This window comes from Nannobrachium achirus (genome assembly GCF_963921795.1).
Source record: "Nannobrachium achirus genome assembly, chromosome: 13".
Lineage (NCBI taxonomy): Eukaryota > Metazoa > Chordata > Actinopteri > Myctophiformes > Myctophidae > Nannobrachium > Nannobrachium achirus.
This window is the reverse complement of record NC_137833.1, coordinates 46,651,971-46,674,030: the sequence shown is the minus strand read 5'-3', so window position 1 is coordinate 46,674,030 and position 22,060 is coordinate 46,651,971. Positions and strand designations below refer to the sequence as shown.

Below are 22,060 nucleotides of genomic sequence, written 5' to 3'. Positions count from 1 at the left end.
AATCCTAGTGTCGTGATTTAATTTAAATCCAACTAGAAGCAGTGCTCTTCCGAGCACAGGTCTCCACCAGGCCACACAAATCGGCCTGTTATAGCGCCACCATGAGGCTGATTTAAAAAATGTGGGGCAGAGGTTCTGAATTATCATCCAGGGAGTGTGTGTGCTCAGTTTGGCAGCGATCGGGCCAACAGCGCCGGAGATTAGCTGGTAACAACCAGGCCACACAAATCGGCCTGTTATAGCGCCACCATGAGGCTGATTTGAAAAATGTGGGGCAGAGGTTCTAGATTGGCATCCAGGGAGTGTGTGTGCTCAGTTTAGCTGCTCACAAACTGCGAGGACGCACGGACGCACGCACGCACGCACGGACGGACGGACGGACGGACGGACGGAGGGGAAAACATACTCTCCCTCAGCCTTCGGCTGGTGGAGACAATTAAAGTAGGTTTACGTAAGATAGGCATGCAACAGCCACAGTGTACAAAAGTCAGGTAGTTCATTTTTGTAGTAAATTATTATGGACATGAGGTGGCGGTGTCGTACACATTACTTCTTGGGAATGGGTTTGGTGACTGATGCAAATTGCATTTGATCGGGTCATTCCATGAGATGGGTACAATATTAATGTTTTGTCTTGAATTAAGTAACTCGTAAATCAAAAAGAAGTTCGATATTGCGCCACTTAAACACTTAAAACTTTAGACTGTTTTCCCATGTGGGGTGGGAAAACAGTTCTTTAGTCAAAAGCATAGATAGATACTCAACCACAAGTGAAAATTCCTCAGCCAAATTTGTACTTGAGTTAAAGTAGTTTGCTTTTAAAAGAAGAAGAAGAAGATCTTTTCACTACCTTATAGGACTCAAGTGGTTATTTTCCCCTCCCTAAAACGAGCAGTCAAATTAACATTGAAATGTAGTGGAGTGAAAGTCATAGCCTAAAAGTATCCACAAATAAAATACTATTAAAGTAAACTGCAGATACTTACGTCCTATTTAAGTACAGTAGCCCATTCAAGTAAATGTACTACTAGTAGTAGGCTACTACTGTGTGGGTTACTGTCCACCACCACTGGAGGCATTATGCATCTCTCAGGTTGACAGACTGCAGACTGGAGGGGGTCCGTACTCGTATGATGATGCTACAGAAGATGAGGAGGTTCAGGTTGCGCATGCGTGCCAGACGCAAGGGGGATTTAATTTTAGCACTGTGTACAACCGGGATTGTACGGGTGATGGTACCCTCCCACTGTTTACACTAGTCATCTGGAAGCATATACTTTTTTTTGTTTCTTGTAAAATGTACTTTTTTCTGCAGAAAGTATTTGTGTGCATGCGCGAGCAGCCGTGATTATCTGCTTGGCTCTCGTTGCACGGCGGGGGGTGTTGACGGTTCTCTATATATAGAACTGCTGACTGGATATTTTTCTTGATCGTTGCATCTTCGGGATCCACTGGAAACTTTGTAACAAGTTCGGATGTGGAGGGCAAACTGCAGACGAATGCATCATTTATCTGACTGGATTTCTGGTAGGCAAAATGATAAAGATACTTTAATGGTAATGATGATAGCCCTATAATGTTATCACGAATTGATTTGTAACAATTGCGTTGATCCAACAAAATAGTAGCGTGCCTTATAGCCTAACTGAACAAGACGACTGATTTAATGTAGTCACAATATTTAGTAGATGAAGCTGCACATTTGAGGAACATGCATGCAGTGATCATATGGATCTCTGTCAGTGTCAGCTGTCCCTATAGTGTCAGCTGGCTGTGTACTGTACACGTGACAGTAGCCTTAAACATTGCATAATGTGACAGTGTCACATTACTTCAGAGATCATTCAGAGATTCAGAGATTAATTATATTTTTAGTCATGTTACTTGATGTCATCATCAGGGACATGGACATCTTTGAAACATTAGGCCTATTGATGATAATATTCATTCTCATTCACTATTTAGCAGTGGTGGATTGCAATTATAAGTAACTATTACTTAAATGTAGCCTACTTATTACTTATGTACATACATGTTGTAGCGTTTTCACTCTGCTACAAATAAAGGCCAACTTTTTGACTCCACACCATTTCTAGGAAGGGGAAAAGTATGTTACATTATGAATTAAACCTCACTTAAGTCCTATTTAAAATCTGAAATGAAAATAGCTGATCTACAAGCTCACAATGGGCTATGATTGATGATTGGGGTCCTTTTTAACTCATATATCATGACAGACAAACAAAACAGTAGCCTACTGTGCAGAAAATATCAATAGATTAGCTATTTTCACTATTTTTTTTATTGTTTATTTTTTTATTTGTGTGTGTGTGTGTGTGTGTGTGTGTGTGTGTGTGTGTGTGTGTGTGTGTGTGTGTGTGTGTGTGTGTGTGTGTGTGTACATGCGTGCATACTTTTGCAGTACTCTAACTCAAGTAGCTACGCTCGTAAGTAGCCTATACATTTGACAGAGCAACTTTCACTTAGTTGTGGAGTACTAATATTTGACCAGGAGTACTTGAGTACTGAAGTTGGGTACTTGTCTTTGTTCACTACTGCCATTGAGCTAATCATTGTTGGGCATGTCATTATATACAGTAGGATAAAAGCTGTTTCCTGGAAAAATAAATTGAAAGTATAAAAAGGGCTTAAAGGACCACTACACCCATCTTCATATGGTCCTCACTAATGTTCATTATAAGATGGCACCATTTTTGTCTCAGAGGAGGGCTGTGGAGACTGGAGAGTTCGAGACTGGAGAGTTCCGAACCTTGCCTATACTACCAGTGACATCATCGGTAGGCAGGTTTGGTCAACAAGATTTCAACCTTTTTTTTATGCAAGAACAATGTCATCTGTTTCTATGCTCTTGCATGAATAACATTTTTTAAATAAAAGGTTTAAATCTTGTATGAAATGACCAGACCTGTCTACTGATGATGTTAGGCAGGTTTCTGAGCTGATCACAGCCAAATAGACAGAAATGGTGCCATCTTATAATACTAATACTAATGAGTGAAGTGAGCCTTTAATTCAAGGGTGGGCAACTTTGATGATGGAGAGGGCCACTATATTTCCACCATCACTCCAGAGGGCCACATTGCATACTGCTACATTCTACTTTGTCTTTCTAGTATCGCATACAAAATAAGCAAAAATAGAAGATCTACAAGCTCAAAACGCGTCGCACTGCAACGCGTTTTGAGCTTGTAGATCTGCTATTTTTGCTTCTTTTGAATTGGAAACATGAATCATTTTTGTTATTTTTTAATTGGAATCCTGAAATGTACAATTGTATTTAATTTCAAATGCATTTAGTTATACTCATGTTAACTTTATTAACCTAAATACAAATATGTTATATATGAAAAAAGACTAACATTTTAGTACTACTATACTAGTCATTAAGCTACTAAGATAGACTGAAGTAATATAAAACAGTCATGTTTGCATGTTTGGAATTGTAACAGCTGAAACCAATAATATATCAGTATTCTGATATTAACCTGAGGGCCGCATTAAGTGAAGGTGGGGGCCGCATGTGGCCCCCGGGCCGCCAGTTGCCCATGTATGCTTTAAGTATTTAACGTGATTTGATGTATGATAGAGCTTTATTTATTTTTTCATCTTTGGGATTTAGGATCCATGGTGGGTGGCTGTGTGGGCAGGCATCGTGTAGACGGACAGGGGACGACCAGAGACATTGCAAGAAGCAAAAAACGTGGAGGTAAGACGCTGGGAGGCCCTGCCTGGTTCTGTGTTATTTCTTACAACAATCAGTGGTTCTCAAACCTTTTCATGTCAAAGCCCCCGGAATCAATATACATTTGGCCACGTATCCCCATCTGACAATATTCTGTGCCAGGGATCCCCATACAAGATTTGGGTTGTTAAAATGTTTCAGAAAGATTCCAAATGGTTCACATTTATTTTCAAGGTTCTTTTGGAAAATAGCAGATCTACAAGGTTACTGGTCATGTAAATCGGCTATTAGATGGTTAAAGGAGTAGTTCACCCAAAAAACAACTACCCGTAATTGCTGGACTATAAGCCGCACCTGAATATAAGCCGCACCAGCTAAATTTAGAACAAAAAACAAATGTTTACATATATAAGCCGCACCTGACTATAAGCCGCAGGTGTCCTCCCTGCTTCCCGCTAGAGCTCCCCTGGAGGCCATTAGCTGTACAAATCTATATATAAATCCTTGTTAAAGACCATTGTAAAACTGACTAACTGGCCGTTAGCTGTAAAAATCGTTATACAAGCCGTACCTTTATATAAGCCGCAGGGTTCAAAACATGGGAAAAAAGCTGCGGCTTATAGTCCGGCAATTACGGTAGTTTTCTGTCAATTATACACACCCCATGAAGCCTTGAATTCATGGAGATTTATTTGTTTTTGTCACATTCCTGAGCCAATAATTTGATAACCAGGTCATCGCTCAATAGGAGACAGCTTCTTCTTACTCTTTGAGTCTCCTGGAAACTGCCAGTCATCAAATTATTGGTTTAGGAATGTGACAAAAACAAAACAAGCTTCTTGAATTCACGGCTTCATAGGGTGTGTAATTGATAGAAAATATGTATATATATTTCTGGGGTGAAGTGCACCTTTAACCCATTTTTTTGGGTAATGGGTTATTTTTTTGGGTAACCTCCCCAAGGACCCCTGTGTGTCCCCGAACCCCACTTTGAGAGCCACTGCTTTACAAATCACAGCCGCAGTAATGGAAAACACTTGTGCCATTAGAAGCTGTGCAGCACCTCTGCTCTACTTACACCCCCTTTAAAGGGGAACTAGGCAAGTCTGCTTTCATTGATAAGAAGAGATCACTAACGAACACTTGACACTTTTATGGCGCAATCAATTACCTCAGTGCACAACCCTTTTGAAGTTCAAAGGGAGCATTTAAGAGCTCTGGCCAGCTCCCCCTGACAAAAACGTCGCTCCAAGGGATGAATGTCAACATAAACACTGGAACAGAACCAAAAGTACAGCCAAGGTGATGTGTCTTTCTGCAAGGAAACACCCCAGCACAATAATATTAGTGACTGATAAATGGAAATGACTGCTAAAAAAACGTATACATACAGTATATATAAAAAAAAGTGTCTTAAAGTTACATAGTTTCCCTTTAAATTAACTCGCACGCCACATGCACACCTCAAGCCCTGTACAACTTTGCATCTGAAGAATATGAATTATTACCATTTTGCTTAGCACAATCGATATGCCAGAGTCTGAGAACAAAACAATGGGCCGCGAGAGACAGTACCTGCAAATAGTGTCCACACCACTAATAGAATGTAATAGACGAGGCTTTACCGTCTATTAATGGGTTGGCCATCTTGCCCTTGGTATTTCCAACTCATGCCTTTAAATAGGGCTGATAGGATTAGACCTCTTGTGTAAAGAAGCTGTCTCTTCATAGAGTAGCTTGGACGCGAGACAGGTTTTCCTCACCTGGCCTTGCACTGCTGCCCTACACAAATTGATCCTGTGGTATTTTTGGGTGTTTGTCATTAGAAGGGACACAATTGGAGAGTGGGTGTGTTTGGGTTAATTTCTGAGGAAGCAGGTCAAGCGTGTTGCCGTGACAGTTGCAGTGGCTGCAAACAGGAAGGACTGTGGCAGCTCGCAGTTGGCATTGTTAGAATTATACCGTACTCCCTGGATCCTTCTTTCTCTCAAATGCTGATTATTTTGGAACTGCTTTAGTTCTACTTGCATCAAAGAGAAGTGTGGTCATGGGAGTAACTAACTCCAGGGGCCACAGCTATCACGCCAGGGACTTTCCCATCAAAGTGGTGCCGAAAAGTAAGTGCTGTTTATCATTGCTGTCAGGCAGAAGTTTCTGTGTTTTTTTCATAAATTACTACAGCGTCTTACAAAAGCATGAAAATAATGAAGCCGATCCACAAGCTTGAAACGCGGCGCGAAGCGATGCGTTTTGAGCTCGTAGATCTGCTACTTTTGGTGCTTTTGAATTTGAATCCTGAAAAATCCAAGTTTTGGACATAATCAGGTTTCCACCTGACAGAGACTTTATATAAACTGTGAAAGAAGCATTCTTGCTTCTAAAATAATGTCTCCTAAACTCATTGTATATATAGACAAAATGAGTAGCCTTTTCTTGTCACAGAAATCATTTTTACTCTGCATTGCTATGGTATTATATTTTTTCCAAACACAAGCTATATCATTCATGTTCAGTATTGAGTTGTTAGTTCAGTATTGACGGTCAAATATTATCTTAATCACCCTGGCTTACACAAATGGAAGGAAAAAGGAAACGAAGACTGATGACAACAAAAGAAAATACAAAAATGAAAGAGATGATATCAGTTGTGTTGGGGAATCCCCTCTCCTCTGGCTGACTATTGGTAAAATTCTGTATTCACTATTTATAGTGAGACTGAATTAGACAATGGCATTTTGATCAGCGTCATGTACTTCCAGTTGAGGTCACCGAGCTTGCCGCCATGCAAACAAACAAGAGGTGTTATTATCAACTATTTATTAGCAGTTATGTTTCTAGTCATTTTGGGTCTATGAGTGAAAGAGGAACTGTGAACGAGGGTTGTGCATTTTTGACACATGAATTTAGTAGGTCTGCAGTACGCCATTCTCCCTGCAGGTTTACAATATTACATAGTTGGTTATGCTGGTAAGTAGACTCTATGCTATAGGGACTCTTTTGTTGTTGTTGTAGACAAGTCACCTTCAAGTTCAGATTGGATGGACTGGGATGACATATAGGAAGAAAGTATTTGGTAGTACTGTATCAAGGACAGATCTCTGATCTGAACCCTCAAGAGTGTTCAATTTCATCACTAAAGCCTTTACTTTCATTCCAGTTAGGTGTACCTCCAGCCTAGACGTTTGCTTAGGAAATATAAAGCTTCAGTACTTGCAGGATAACCAGTTACACATTCTAGTGGAGTGCTGATCAGTGTCTAATGCTTAGAGATCCATATCTGTCCATATCGTCAAAGACCCTTCTCCTAATGAGTTGGCCTCGTCTTGGTTTTTTTCTAAAACATTTTTCCAGAGTTTCCTGAAACTTTATTTCTTTTATAAAATAAATAAATGAAACTGTTGCTACTTGCTACATTGCAACGTCTAAAATGACACAGATGCTTGCCCTGTTTAAAAGGCATAACAACGTATCAGGCTTTCCCGGTCTTAATGGGTTAATTCAGATGGTCGCTTATCTCCCGATTAGGGAGTCTTACTGGTTTTGTAAGAACTAATTTATCATTACATTGTTCTATGCTACCTGTATTTATCAGAATGTACTCAATGTAGCAGCAGAGCTTGTCTAACATGTTGATGCAATACTAACAATGTAGTATTGTTTAATAAAACGGTACTCTCTAACAATGCAGCACCGTTTAATAATGCAATACTATCTATAATACAGTACTGTTTAATAATACAGTATACTATCTAATAATACAGTGCTGTTTTAATAATACATTGCTACAGTATGTTGGCTAACACAATAACACATGCATGCAGCTCTCCAGTTGCCAGGGGCTAGCAACAGGGCCTTTAGGTTGACGTTGAATTCACACAGGGTTCATTCTTTCATTCAAACCTTTATTTATTATTGGAACGACTTTGAGGTTGCCCTCATTTGCAGCCTCGTCGAGATAGATCACAATCGAGATAGATCACAATCGAGATCCAATTTTTACATAAATTCATGGGTTTCATTCATTTGTAGTCCTACAGCGGCCATGTTGGGGACCAACACAGGTGTTCTGATTGGCGTAGAACCTTAGTTCTATCCCAATCAGACATTGAAACACCTACGTATTGGTCCTCAACATGGCCGGTGTAGGACTACAAATGAAACCCATGAATATTCAGATCAATAATAATAATAAAAAAAAGGTCTGCAATCAAAGATTTAAATTGGCCGTATGGTATGGGAGAACATATCTTGAATTTAAGCTCAGTTCATTCCAAGTGGTTAACGTTAACGGAATGGAAAAGTATTGTCAACGTTTAATGCAAATTGAATGCACAAATGTTTAGGGTTAAGGAAAGGAGCACAGATTTCAGCGTTGTAACAACATATTGATCATAAAATTAACTACAGTATATGTTTGCACCCATGCACTTATACTGTAGTGTATCAGACTGGGCACACACACATTATCTCTCCAAAGGAGATTGCATACACATAAACAACACAGCATGTGGTTGAGCTGAAGCTTGGAGGATGGCCATGTTTATACAACAACGGTGTCCATGTTAACCACATGAACTCCCTATTCTGAGCATGACATAATATAGACAAAGAGATCTGGCTTAGAGGAGGAAAAATGAGGAGACCTAGTACAGACCGCTGGGGGACCCCGGTCAGCAATCTTCTGTGTGAACGTGTGTGCTTGTAGATCGGCTATTTTATGCGCTGCCCGTAGTACTTTTATTCAAGTAAATTATGAATTCCGGGGCGTTTACTTATAACAGAGTGTTTCTACATTGCAGTGTTGATACTTTTACAGTAAAAGTGTGAGTATTTTTGCCACTACTGACACTGACACTGTCCACAGCTTCCGCACAGCGTTCTATCACGGCATGTAAACACGGTGGTGTCGGCTCGATACGATTCAAAGAGATAACAGTCCATGGCTAAAATACTAAAATGGAATATATCCGACTAAAACCATTGAAAATACTAATATGATAAAACACTAAATTTGAAGAAACTACCATAAAATCTAAAGAACTGTCTGGCTTGTGAGAGAGAAGCAGGAAACGCATTACACAATACACAATACACAGTGAGTGTAACGGCAGGTGGTCTGCTGAGTGCTGACTGCTCTCAATGCAAGTACAGTGAAACCACGCCCCCCCCTTGATACAAATCTATAGAAAACAGACGTTAATATTAACTAGATAAGCCACGTCACGCCGAACTAATGGAATGCAGTGAGCAAAATATGTAATTAGTGTCGCCAAATATTTCTTCTCTATACAGAAACTGGAAGTACACAGAAATAGCCACAGAAACAACAGAAAGCACTGAATCCACAAGCCTATGGGCAAATTGAACCATATCCTTGCTCCCTATCACAACTGACACATTGATATAAATAATATATATTTATAGAAAAGGTGATTTGGGGTTTCATGACTCATGTTAAGGCATACGAGCTGGTACTTATAGGGGAAGACCACCCATTTTTAATATTGAACTATGTCATTAATATACCTTAGAGGAGTTGTGTGGAAATAGAAAAAAAGTTCACCCCCTTCTGTGTTGCCTAGAAATGGAGGATTGATTTGGGGGTTTGTATTGTAAAGTACAATGTGTGATGTCATCAAGTTGTACTTTACAATACAAACCCCAAAATCAATCCTCCAGTTCTAGGCAACACAGAAGGGGGGTAACTTTTTTTCTATTTCCACACAACTCCTCTAAGGTATATTAATGACATAGTTCAATATTGAAAATGGGTAGTCTTCCCCTTTAAGACAATCAAAATAGAGCCCAGGGCTGTGTTTTGTGTTGTTGTTGCCTCTCACTACAGAGCGCCTGTCTCCCTTAGCATTGCCATGTGGAACAGTCAGTGGAAGATAAATCCTGTTATGTAGATCCTGATTACTGTCTATAATCCACTGTGTGTGTGTGTGTGTGTGTGTGTGTGTGTGTGTGTGTGTGTGTGTGTGTGTGTGTGTGTGTGTGTGTGTGTGTGTGTGTGTGTGTGTCTCTCTCTCTCTCACTGGCTACCGCAGTAATCCACAACACTATAAATAATCACTTTGATTTCCCTGCCACTCTACAGTATGTATCAAAGTGACCTTCCTCTCGCTTTGCACACTGTCAGGTCTGCCAGAGTAGAACTGACACCTGTATACATTGTAAAGGTTCTCTGTTTGAAGTCTCCCAAATCTTAGCCTAAGATTAAATGTGAGGGATAATATCGTCGTTGTAGGGTGGAAACCTTCTATCTCCAAAACGTTTATCATTTTAAAAACGACTTAAACCAGTGAAAACAGCCGATCTACAAGCTTGTGTGGCCCCACGAGGCGTTGTGTGCTTGTAGATCTGCTGTTTTCACTAGTCTTGTGTGAACGTCTTTTTATGATGGAAGCACGGCTTTACTTTATGAAAAAACATACAAATTTGAAATTTGGAGATACGAGGTTTCTGCCTGGCAGTGACAATATCATGTGCTGTTCTTCAGTGGTGTAACGTACCTAAGTACATGTACTCAAGTAAAGATTCTTGAGTACGAATTAGATTTCTTTTATTATATTTTCTTCAGTATTTAAATTTTTCAATACTTCACTACTATTTTATGAAAACTTTAGTTACTTGCTTACTTACTTACTTATTACTATATAATATATTTCAGCCATTTGAAAATAAGCTCACAATGTGTTGCATTGTGAGCTTGTAGATCGGCTATTTTCAAACCATTTTTCATGCGCAATGAACACTTTTACCTTTGGTACTTTAAGTATGTTTTGATGCCTGAGAAGTTTGTACTCTTTGAGTATGGGACTTCTACTTATAACAGAGTATATCTAAATTGCAGTATTAAAGGGGTATTTCACTTTCAAAAAAACTTTTGGACATTTTATCGTCTAATCAGGCTTTTATGAACACCCTGAACAGTTTTTAATTTGCTTCATTCAATATTTAGATATTTGATGTAAATGTTATCAGGCCCTCCTCCTGCAGGACACCTCCCCATACACACCCATTGTAACTTCAAAATCCATTTCAACCAAGATAGATTAATTAAAAACACCCAAAGTTTTTTTTTAAGTAAAACATGAGAACTTCTTCCATCACTGGTACGTGTCCCTGGAGCGTCTGTTTACCCTCACAGATGTAAGATGAGCCCCCGAGCTCAGGGCTGTTGTACATAAACAAGAGAATATTACATCACAACTCATAACAGGCGCATGAAGGTGTACAGTTAAACCCTGTAACCCGCACCAACATCTGTTCACTCTGTTCCTGGGATGTGACAATTACGTCATTTTAGGTAAACTTGTACATGAACGCTTTGACCTATAATGACCAGTGTTGGGCAATATTACTCAGGAGGGTAATGTTACTTATTACATATTACTCCTTCAAAAAAGTAATAATTCTATATTACTCAATCAAGAGTAATTTATTATATTACATATTACTTTTCACCATTCAGCCAAAAAGCAGCAATCTCTCTCTTTTAAATGAACTGTTTTCAAAATGCAGCAAACAAACAGTAATATGTAATATGTACTATTCTTTTACATAGTAATATGTTATAACAACACTCCCCGCTGACAGGTGCCGCCACCCCAGCCACTAGGAGTGCGTACAGTCACACATATCACCAGGCATCAAAGGGGGCTTGAGCCCCTGCCCTTTTATCCGTCTGTAAAAAGTGCCCTCTCCAGACCATGAATGCAGTTTTTACTGTGGTGAACTAAATTGATTATGCTTAGTTCAGTGTGGTATCAGGCACCGAAAATAGCCGACCTCCAAGCTCACAACGCGTTGCAGCGCGACGCGAGCTTGGAGGTCTGCTATTTTCGATATTTTCACCAAAAGGCCCTTTTCGAAATTTCAGCCCCTGCCTCTCTAATATTCTCTGCACGTCCCTGTATATCACCCTCCCCGCCCCGGCTTCCCTCGTCACGCATAGACGCCCGAAAAAGCCGGATGCAACATAATACAATAATTCCGTATTTATACTGTAAGAGCATTAAACCCTTGTTTGTTTGGTAACAAGCCTAGTATGAGGCAGTTGCTATCTCATAATATGTTTGTGATACACATTAACCCATTAAGCCCTGAGGCTGATTCTACGAACAAGTAGGTCGGGAGTGGCTTATTGTCGGTATGAGGGGTTTGTCCCTGTTACAATGCGCTAGACCCCTGGGAGATGGACTGCTGAGGTGGAGCGCCACACCTACCATCAGCTCCCACTCCCAGTACTTGCCGCACGACTTGCCGCACCCATGTCTTGCTACTCGTACGCTAGTTGGCGCCGGTGCCCGGGATCGTACCCGTGACCTTCTGATCCAAAGGGTTACTGAGCTACCCGGACACGATTCTACAAAAGTGCCTTCCAATATAAATCAGTAGTTCTCACTCCTTTTTCAAAGGTTTTTCAAAGATGTTCATAGCAGGTGGCACGAAGTGACTAACAGAATCCGTATGTCCAACCTTGTCGCTTTTCGCTCCTAGGCATCTTACTGGTATATTATAATTGCTATAACTAACATTTAAAATGCCTTAAATATTTTATTTATTTTAGAAGATACTTAGATAGTTCTTTCACTTTCACTCAATAGGGACAACTCCCGTTGCAAGTTGATGATGTCATTTGTGGTCAAGCCCTATAAGGAATTTATGAAATACATGTTCTAATACAAAAGTATTTAAAATATTGCTTTGATGCTCATGTATTACTTTTTTCTATTTATTTGTACTTTTAGTTATAATGGGCAATTATAATGTATCAAGGCATATTCATCATCCAGTATATGATTTCTTCACCACAGGACGGAATGAGCCTCTGAAGAGGGAGCGTCTGAAATGGAAGAGCGAGTGCCCCCTGACGGAGGGCCAGCTGAGGGGCAAGAGGGACGAGTTCTGGGACACGGCCCCGGCCTTTGACGGCCGCAAGGAGATCTGGGACGCGCTGCGGGCTGCCGCCCTGGCAGCGGAGTGCAACGACTTGCTGCTGGCACAGGCCATAGTGGACGGAGCCTGCATCACTCTGCCGCACGGTGAGAGAAACCCTACCAGTGGTGGAAGAAACACTTTATATCAAGGGTTAGGGCTGTCACGATTATGACATCATTTTACATTACGATTAATTGTCACTCAAATAATTGCGATTAACGATTTAATTGTGTTTTTGTCGTTGACAATTACATTTCTGTTTGGCTTTTAGGCTTTGAAGTTGCACATGGTAGATATGACACACAACCTAAATATACAAAGAAATTACTTACATATTTGACAACTTCATACTTAAAAAAGAACATTGATAGTGGAAATAGCCGATCTACAAGCTCACAACGTGTCGCGATGTGACGCGTTGTGAGCTTGTAGATCTGCTATTTCCACTATTTTTGAGGAAACGATTATGACGATCATGAAAAATAATCACGATTACGTCAAATAATCGCGATTAGACGATTATGTAATAATTGTGACAGCCCTATCAAGGGTCTTCAACAGGAGGTCCGGGACCCCTAGGGGGTCCTCCGAGTTACTGCAAGGGGCCCTCCAAATCTTTGTGTGATAGAAACTCCTTTTTTCTCCTTTTTATATTTGAACCACTTGAACCATAGTGTCCATATTCTCTAGCCGAAAATAGCAGATCTACAAGCTCACAACGCCTCCAGCCGTATTATATATACTTTTATAAACAGTGAACAAATGAATAACTAATAATATCCATCATAATTACTAACTAAATATTCCTAAATCAACTGTATGCTAACGCTGACATTGAAAACGCAATGATATTTTACTTTTTGTGCTTTTTGTGCTAGAGTATACAGTACTGTAATTCCCTTGGATGGACACAGATATTTTGTACCTGCAGCAGATGAAACATTCAAGTCAGGGACGTGCTGGTCATTGGGAAAAGAGGGACAACTCCCGAACGGCCGGTTCATTCCCGGCCGGTCCAGGCCGGCCATTAGGAAAAAATTCTAAAGAAATTGTCGGCCTTCGTTCCATTTTGGGGGCTTGACGGCCAACAAAGTAAATCGTCACTTTCGGGCAGAAATCTCGTATCTCCAAGTTTCAAATTTGTAATTTTTTTCGCAAAGTAAAGCCCTGCTTCATCATACAAGGGTGCCGCACAAAAGTATTGAAAACAGCAGATCTACAAGCACGCAACGCCTCGCAGTGCGATGTCTCATTGTCTCATTGTCTATTTTTTTCATATAGCCAAAGTATATGGGGATTAAGTGGTTAATGCATATTTTTTTGCGCTGGGCTTTTCCCCCAGAGCAACACGGTCGCCATGGAAAACAAGGAAGTGTTGCTAAAAATAGAATCCATTTTCTGTTACTGCATGTCTATTTCTCGCATTAAATATTTTTAAAAACAACAACGTTTAGTTTAGAATAATTTTAGCAGAATAAAAGTACAATATTTGCCTCTGAGATGTAGAAGTAAAAATATTGGTACTTGAGTTATGTACATATTTACTTTCCACACGCGCGCGCACGCACGCACGCACGCACGCACGCACGCACGCACGCACGCACGCACGCACACACACACACACACACACACACACACACACACACACACACACACACACACACACACACACACAGGCATTGCAAGAAATAAAAGCTGTAAACTTCCATCGCTACATAACTCAATGTAATTCTCAAAAACTCAGCTCTGTTACGCAGTTCGAGCCCTGCGCGTCCCGTTGCTAAGAGATTATACGGCTACGGCCGTTACATAACAGTCACCAGGGCGGCTGGAGCAGGGAGTGTGACGAGAACAGATGGATTGGTAGTCAGATACCATGGCAGAGAGATTGATGGAAAAATCCTTCTGTGGGGGAATTTAATTACAAAGCCTTTTCCTTGTTTCAAGGACAAAACGTATCTCTCCTCGGATCTTTGGCTTAATAAACCTAAACGCCTCTGCTCATGTCCTGATGGGACTGGGCATTGACCATTCTTGCATGATGCTGTTATTTAACTAGTCAGCATCTGACTGGTCTCTCTCTCTCTCTCTCTCTCTCTCTCTCTCTCTCTCTCTCTCTCTCTCTCTCTCTCTCCAGTGTTGATTTCGTCGACTAAAACTATGACGAAAAATGTGTGTCGACTGCGTTTTTTTCACTGACGAATAAAAACAAAATAAAAACTAAGCTGTGATGACTAAAACTAAGACTAACTATATTGACAATTTCGTCAACAAAATAAAAACTAGACTAAAATGTTAGGGAGGGACTAGTGGAGAAGAAAGTCATTTTATGTTTGGTTGCTCTCAGGTGTTGCTTGCTGAAAATAGCAGATCTACAAGCTCACAACGCGTCGCAGCGCGACACGTTGTAGATCGCTTGTAGATCGACTATTTTCAGCATGCAACCAAGTGTAAAATCAGTCATTACGATGCCATCAAGGCCTGCCAAAATACATTTTAGTTGACTAAATCAACTGTAGATTTAGTCAACTAAAATCTCATGATATTTAGTCGACTAAAATTAGACTAAAACTAAAACTTTTCAGGAGACTAAATTATGACTAAAACTAAATGAGATTGTATTCAAAAGACTATGACTAAAACTAAATCAGAATTTGCTGTCAAAAACAACACTGTCTCTCTCTCTCTGACTGTTGGCTCACACAATTTTCGAATGTTTCCACAATTTAGTCTGTGCAACGGAGACACCAAAGGATTTTAAGATTGTAAAGTCTCCTCTTCGTCCCCACTTCCAAAATGTTCAGTTGTGTACATGTGTCCTGCTGTAAATCAAATCCGTTGAAGCATGCATATCTTTGCTTTTGGGCAGAAACCTCTTATCTCCATATTTTTACTTTTTGTGTAATTGAAGGCCCTACTTGATCATATCACAAGTGTCACACAAAAGCATCAAAAGTAGCAGATCTGCAAGCTCGAAAACTTGGGAGACTACAGCATCCGACTATTAGGTGGAGGACTCCGATTGTCTCTGTGTCTCTGATTGCTGAGATTAGTGTCCGGACAGACATGGCAGATTGTGACGGTTCTCGTCTCATTCCACAGTAGGGGTGTGCGATATGGAAAAATACAATATCACGATATTTTCCGAAGCTTTATCACGATACACGATTTTATCACGATTATTTTTCACGTTGGTTTTCATGGTTATTTTTCAAGTTACTTGACAAAAACTACTCTCTGGGTTCCTTTTGGGAGGTCTAAATTGATCTTTACAAGTATGTAACTGACAGTATACAAATGAAACCAAATGGACCCTTATGGGTCCATTTGGTTTCATTTGTATACTGTCAGAGTTAAGTGGAGACCTTGACATTTTAAAGTTTGAGAACTTCTGATTTAGACCAAAATGCAGGTTTAAATTGAATTCTGCAATGAACCTCTGTATTAACAGGATTTTTTACAAGGCTCCCTCAATTGTATCACGATATATACGATACGTCTAAAAAGGCATATCGTGGAGACATTGTATCGTCCCAACGATAATTATCACCATATTGCCCACCCCTATTCCACAGGCTCCCTAACAGAGAGTTATGATGAGCTAGGCAACCGCTATCAGCTCCCAGCCTACGCCCTATTCACGCCTGTCAACCTGATCAGTGACACCATCAGTGGGGGTGAGATCGTTGCGCACGCAGAAAAACAGGCCCCGCCGACACCACCCAAACAGGACTTCAGACTGCGCGTCCGCTTGTCATCAGGTAAGGAAAAACCCAGCACATAAACAATCCTTTATTTTCTATCCCCAGGACACCAGAGCAAATTCATTTCCATTTTACAATTATAGCTGTATATTGCTTTCATTTGTCTTTTTAGAATACCAGACGATACGCGGTCACCGCGTCCTAGTCATTCATTTTCAATGAGAGGCAGGCGGCTATTTTGGCCGTGCGGAGAAGTTTAGGGGCGGTGAGGCGAGTGGGCGCGGTCCCGTGAAATCCCCGCGAGCGTGCTCGTTTGTGCGCGTCTGCGGGCGGTGAGAGCTGGATTTTTGTTCATCTTTGTGAAATACCGTGCAGCGTTTACCCTTTATTTATATCAGTTAAAAACACGGCTGGAGGTGCATCTCATGTTCCACTCCTCTCCATTCCTGATATATATGGATGATGTAATTTTGACCTGATTGGCCTTTTCGCCCAGTAGAGCAGCCTAGGGCAGCATTTGTTTTGCATGAAAAACATTCCTTGAAAAAAACTGTGAAAAGTGATGACTCATAAAAAAAAAACTCATCACTTTTCACTTTTTTGTAGGGCCGTTTTCAATGACCAAACTAATATATAAAAGAAATAAAAAGTACGGCATGACATCACAGGTCATCTCACATTTTGGGTGGCTGGGTCCCCGGCTAGTGGCTCACATGCCACTAAAAAACGGACCTTAACATGAAAGAGGGTTGAAAACCACTGCTCTAAGTAAGGGATAATGTCTGGCTGTGCGGTCGTTATCGAGAAATAAAGGTCCTGACTGGCGGATCGCCTCAGGGGTTATCAGGCTGAAGGGACCTTTATTTCTCGATAACGACCGAGCGGCCAGACATTATCCCTCTTATTACAAGGCTTCTCAATAAAATTTGACTCAAAACTAAAAACATAACAAAGTATTTCCTTGCTTATAGTGGTGAAAGTATTCCACAAGTGTTGCGCTGGGCTTTCCCCCGGCGCAACACGGTCACCATGGAAAAAAAGGAAGTGTTGCTGAAAATAGAATCCATTTTCTGTTACTGCATTGTCTATTTCTCGCTTCAAATATTTTTAAAAACAATGTTTAGTTGTAAATTCATGCAGTGCAGCCTGAGTGCAGCAGGTGCTCTGAGCCTTTGATTAGGCATCGGTCTGTTATAGAGCTGAGCGGTCTGTTATCCAGAAATAACAGATGGCTGATTTCAGTGATTGACCAATCAGAATCGAGCATTCAACCAAGCCGTGTGATAAACTTGTGTAACTTGTGTCGTGGACAGGCAGGGACCTGTGTCTGACGGCCAGCATGGCGGACTCCATCGGCGAGCTGAAGAAGCGTCTGGAGAGCCAGGAGGACATCGCCGTAGCCCACCAGAGGTGGTTCTTCTCTGGGAAGCTCCTCACCGACAAGACCCGCCTCCAGGACACCAAGATGCAGAAGGAGTTTGTCATCCAGGTCATCGTCAACCAGCAGCCTCCCCCAGCCATAGCCAGCTGAGGAACAACCAAACAAAGGGCGCGTAGCGCTATTCCGAGGTCCCGTTGTTTCGAGGTCCAAGTAGTCTGAGGCTAACCTGCCGACGCTGGTGAATGCTAACCTGCAGACGCTGGTGAATGCTAACCCCAAGCCTAAACCCCTAACCCTAACCGGACTACTGGGACCTCGAAACGACGGGACCTCGGAATATCGAGATTTTGCCCCAAACAAAGAGGGACACTAATAGAGCACTGGTTCCCAGACACTGTGGGTCGCAGACAGGTTTTTATGGGTCCCTTTGTTTTTGTTTCCTAAATTTTGTTTTTTATTTTATTATTATTCCAAATATATATATTAAAAAAAAAACATTCCCAAAAATGCTATTTCTTTCATGAATTAAAAACAAAATTTGATAATTTCTCTTTTGCGTCACAGGCTAAAAGGTTTGGGAACCACTGCTATAGAGGCTAGACCAGGGGTTCCCAAATAGTGGGTCGAGACCCCTTTTTATGAGTCATGAGTAAAAAAATGTGTAAAATATTACATCGTTTACTACATTTTTTATTTTTCTGTTTTCAAGAGAAATTTTGACAAATGTTTTTAAGAAGAGGCGAAGATAGCAGAAGATAGAGTTTTTTTTACTATAGTTTGCGTCAGACGGGGTCTGTTGGGTCTCGAGTTAAACGGTTTGGGAACCGCTGGGCTTATAATACCCATGGAGGGTATACTGCAATTACAGTACATGTTGTGTACCCTAACCCTAACCCTTGTTTTTATTAAAACGTTTGTTGGCTTTTCTATCGCACCTTTTGTATGTATCCCTGTACCCCCCCCCCTCCCTCCTCCAAATGGCCTCATCTTTCCCCCCAATAAAACCCTGTCGATCCCCGCGTTTGGCCGGTGTGGGCCGTTGAAAACCACATAAAGCTCCTACGCTTGTTTTGTTTACGTGTCTTTCTCCCCTTGCCGTGTGTGTTTGACTTCTTTGCACTATCGCTCAGTGGCAACGTGCACAGTAAAGTCCTGAGTGTTCGTGCAACACTGAGAGCGTACAAATGGAACTAAACTGGATCTGTAAGCGTGCCATTAGGTTTCCATTTTGTACATTCTCAGAGTTACACACCTTTAAGTGTCCGCTCAGGGTTTGTGTGAATCCTGAGTCACGCCTGGACATCCTGATGAAAATCTATACATTAACAACCCATTTAGAACGGGTACACATTATTGTGTATCATTATTTTATGCTTTAACTATTGAAAAATAGCAGATATACAAGCTCGCAGCGCGGCACCGAGTGCCGCGCTGCGAGCTTGTAGATCTGCTATTTTTGAAAAATCGTGAAAATTAGAATTTTAACCCGATTCTATAAGTGTCCTTTGAATCCTTCTAAGGTTTTTTGAAAAACCTATGTTTCTATGTCAGCAATCTGGCCAGCCGTTGTCAAAGAAAAGGTCCTTTTCACGTAACTGGAGCTCAGTTAGTCGGTTCTTGAGAGGCTACTATGTCAGTGGTTCTCAAACCTTTTCATATGAAGGACCCCCAAACTGACCCGCATCTCAAAATATTTAGTTCCAGGGACCACCCGGAAGCAAAATTTGAGTTACAAACGTTCGCTTTAAAAATACATATATTCAAAGATTTGCACACATTTTCACGTCTTTTTCAAAAATAGCAGATCTGCTATTTTTCACTGGTTAAAGCATTCAATAATTCTAGGCCTAAATGGGTTAAGACATCCCTACCGAGACTTCCACATTGTGACGTTCCACTTCCAACGTCACAATGCGGAAGTCTCGGTAGGAATATCTTAATGTAAGGCTACCGTTATATCGTCGCTATCAGCAAGAAACCTCTAGTCGACTTTTTGTGTTTTTTTTTTTGTAAGTTAACGCCCTACTTGATCATACATACTACAGCGTCACACAAAAGCATCACGGCATGGAATGTTTTGAGCTTGTAGATCTGATACTTTTGCTACTTTTGAATTTGAATCCTGAAAAGAAACCCTTATGCGAGGTTTCCACTCGACAGAGACGATATGACTTCTATGCACCTATTTCCAGGTGTAGGAGGGTGATTTTTTTAAATATTAATTTCCGTGGCGTATATGAACATGTAAATATGTACAGTACATTTCCCTACGTATATATAATAGACACACGTGGTGTATTTTAAAATCACAGTTGCATATTTTCAGTGTGAAGTGTAACTCTGAAGGCATACCTTTTTAAAAGGGCCCAAGCGAGCAGATTATTTTATCAACCCAATGTAGATTTAATGAAATGCTGTAGTTTTTATGCGCAATATGCTTGACTGAATTGTCAATAAATAAGTTGTAAATTAAATAAAATGATTCTCTACAGCTGTTTTCTTGTTGAGTCATTATTTTATGTACACAGTAAAATATAAATTTAACGGGGACTGCCCATATAAGTCCGAAGGTTCATTAGTCCGAAGGTTCATTAGTCCGAATTTAGTTAGGGTTAGGGGTGTAACGATATAGTAATAGTAACTGTATCAAAATATCGTTTTTAACTTAAAAAATCTAAGTATATCGAAATGAAAACTGCTAAAATCGAATCGTATCGTTTTATTTTGTATCGTATCGAATCGGCAGTGCAAAGAATCGATTGTATCGATACTACCTACTTGTGCATTATATTTAGCATTTTTAAGAAGAAAACATTTAAAGGATTTAATTACTTTTCCTTTCCATATAGCTACTGGTCTATTGATAAATGTGTGTAATCTCTGGGTTCATGTCAAGGTGCAGGTTTGTCAATATACAATGTCCATGTATTTGGCAGATAATCACTGTGTTTACTTATTTATATCCATAATAATACATGTTTCCCTTAAAAACCTGCACATCCACACCTTTCACACATATTTAAATTATTTGCTAAATAGTTACTATATTGATTTTAAATCATTGAATCGAATCGCATCGCCATGAATGAACCAATATCGTCCATGTATAGTATCGTCAACCATGTATCGTGATATGTATCGAATCGCTATTAAAATGTATCGTTACACCCGGGTTAGGCATAGTATTCTTAACAAATTCGGACTAATGAACCTTCGGACCAATGCCATACAAATGAACCTGTGTGGTTACACTTGAATGCTCTCAGTTACAATTATAAACCTCCAAGAGTCAATAGACCGTTTGTCAGCCTTCTGATTGGTCCCTGAGACTCCCTGACTGGCCAACCAGAAAAAAACATTCACTTTTTGCTATCGGGGGTGGAGTTTGTGCAGTGGAGAATGTTGCTTCAGGCTTTCAACAACTGTCCGCAGTGCGCGACACGGAGATCGGCCGGTACGGTGATAGCGACGGCAAGCGTCAAGCGATCTCGCTCATCATAACGAATAAGCTTCAACAAACTAGTTCACATGTACCTTATCAATGGTCTAAGAGTCACGATTGGGTACATATAATTTAAATGGGCAGAATTACGAAAAGCCAGCCTATTATGTGAGGAGAAACATTCTCTCTGTCCTCTTCCTAGTACCCAAGATGCAATGCGCTTCTCTTTCTATCTCTGATCCAGAGGATTAAACTAATTAAAACATTTATTTTTCGGGGGAAAACTACTGTTTTGCTATGTAATTACTGTACCTTTTTCTTCCCTTTTTATTAATATCACGTAGATGTGTTTTTTGTGGTACTTTATATAGCTGTAATGAGGTTATGAAGGGGAAAAAAATCCCATCCACTTCCACTATAAAAGAATCTGCAAAGAGGATTCTGTCCCACTGGGATTAAACAAATTAAAACATATATTTTCGGGTAAACCCCCTGTTTTGCAATGTAACTACTGTACCTTTGTCTTCCCTTTTTATTAATATCACCTAGGTGTTTTTCCTTTGGTACTTTATATAGCTGTAATGAGGCTATGAAGGGAAAAAAAATCCCATCCACTTCCACTATAAAAACAATCTGCCCAGGGTTAATGTCCCATCATAGTAACAGGGCAGAATGGGGCGGGATTTACAAAAGGGTTTATTTGGTTCCTCTCTCAAATGTCTTTCTGATTAATTGAGTACAATGGACGGTGGGGGCCAGGGACGGACTGGGACTAAAATTCAGCCCTGGCATCTTGGCCAGACCAGCCCCCACAACCAACACGCGCAAAGATACTCTACCGATTCATCTTTCAGGAGGTCAGAGGCGTAGGTAGCCTACATTTT

General features: G+C 40.5%; 1 protein-coding gene across 1 annotated transcript; it reads left to right on the top strand.

Annotated features, from left to right (window-relative positions):
• Positions 1-1,475: 1,475 nt before the first annotated feature.
• Positions 1,476-17,884, top strand: ubtd1a (ubiquitin domain containing 1a; the record flags this gene model as incomplete). Its single annotated transcript, XM_080740789.1, has 5 exons — positions 1,476-1,527; positions 3,641-3,727; positions 12,526-12,753; positions 16,225-16,410; positions 17,667-17,884. 5 exons carry the CDS (start codon positions 1,476-1,478, stop codon positions 17,882-17,884), a joined length of 771 nt encoding a protein of 256 aa, XP_080596915.1.
• Between the last annotated feature and the right edge of the window lie 4,176 nt (positions 17,885-22,060).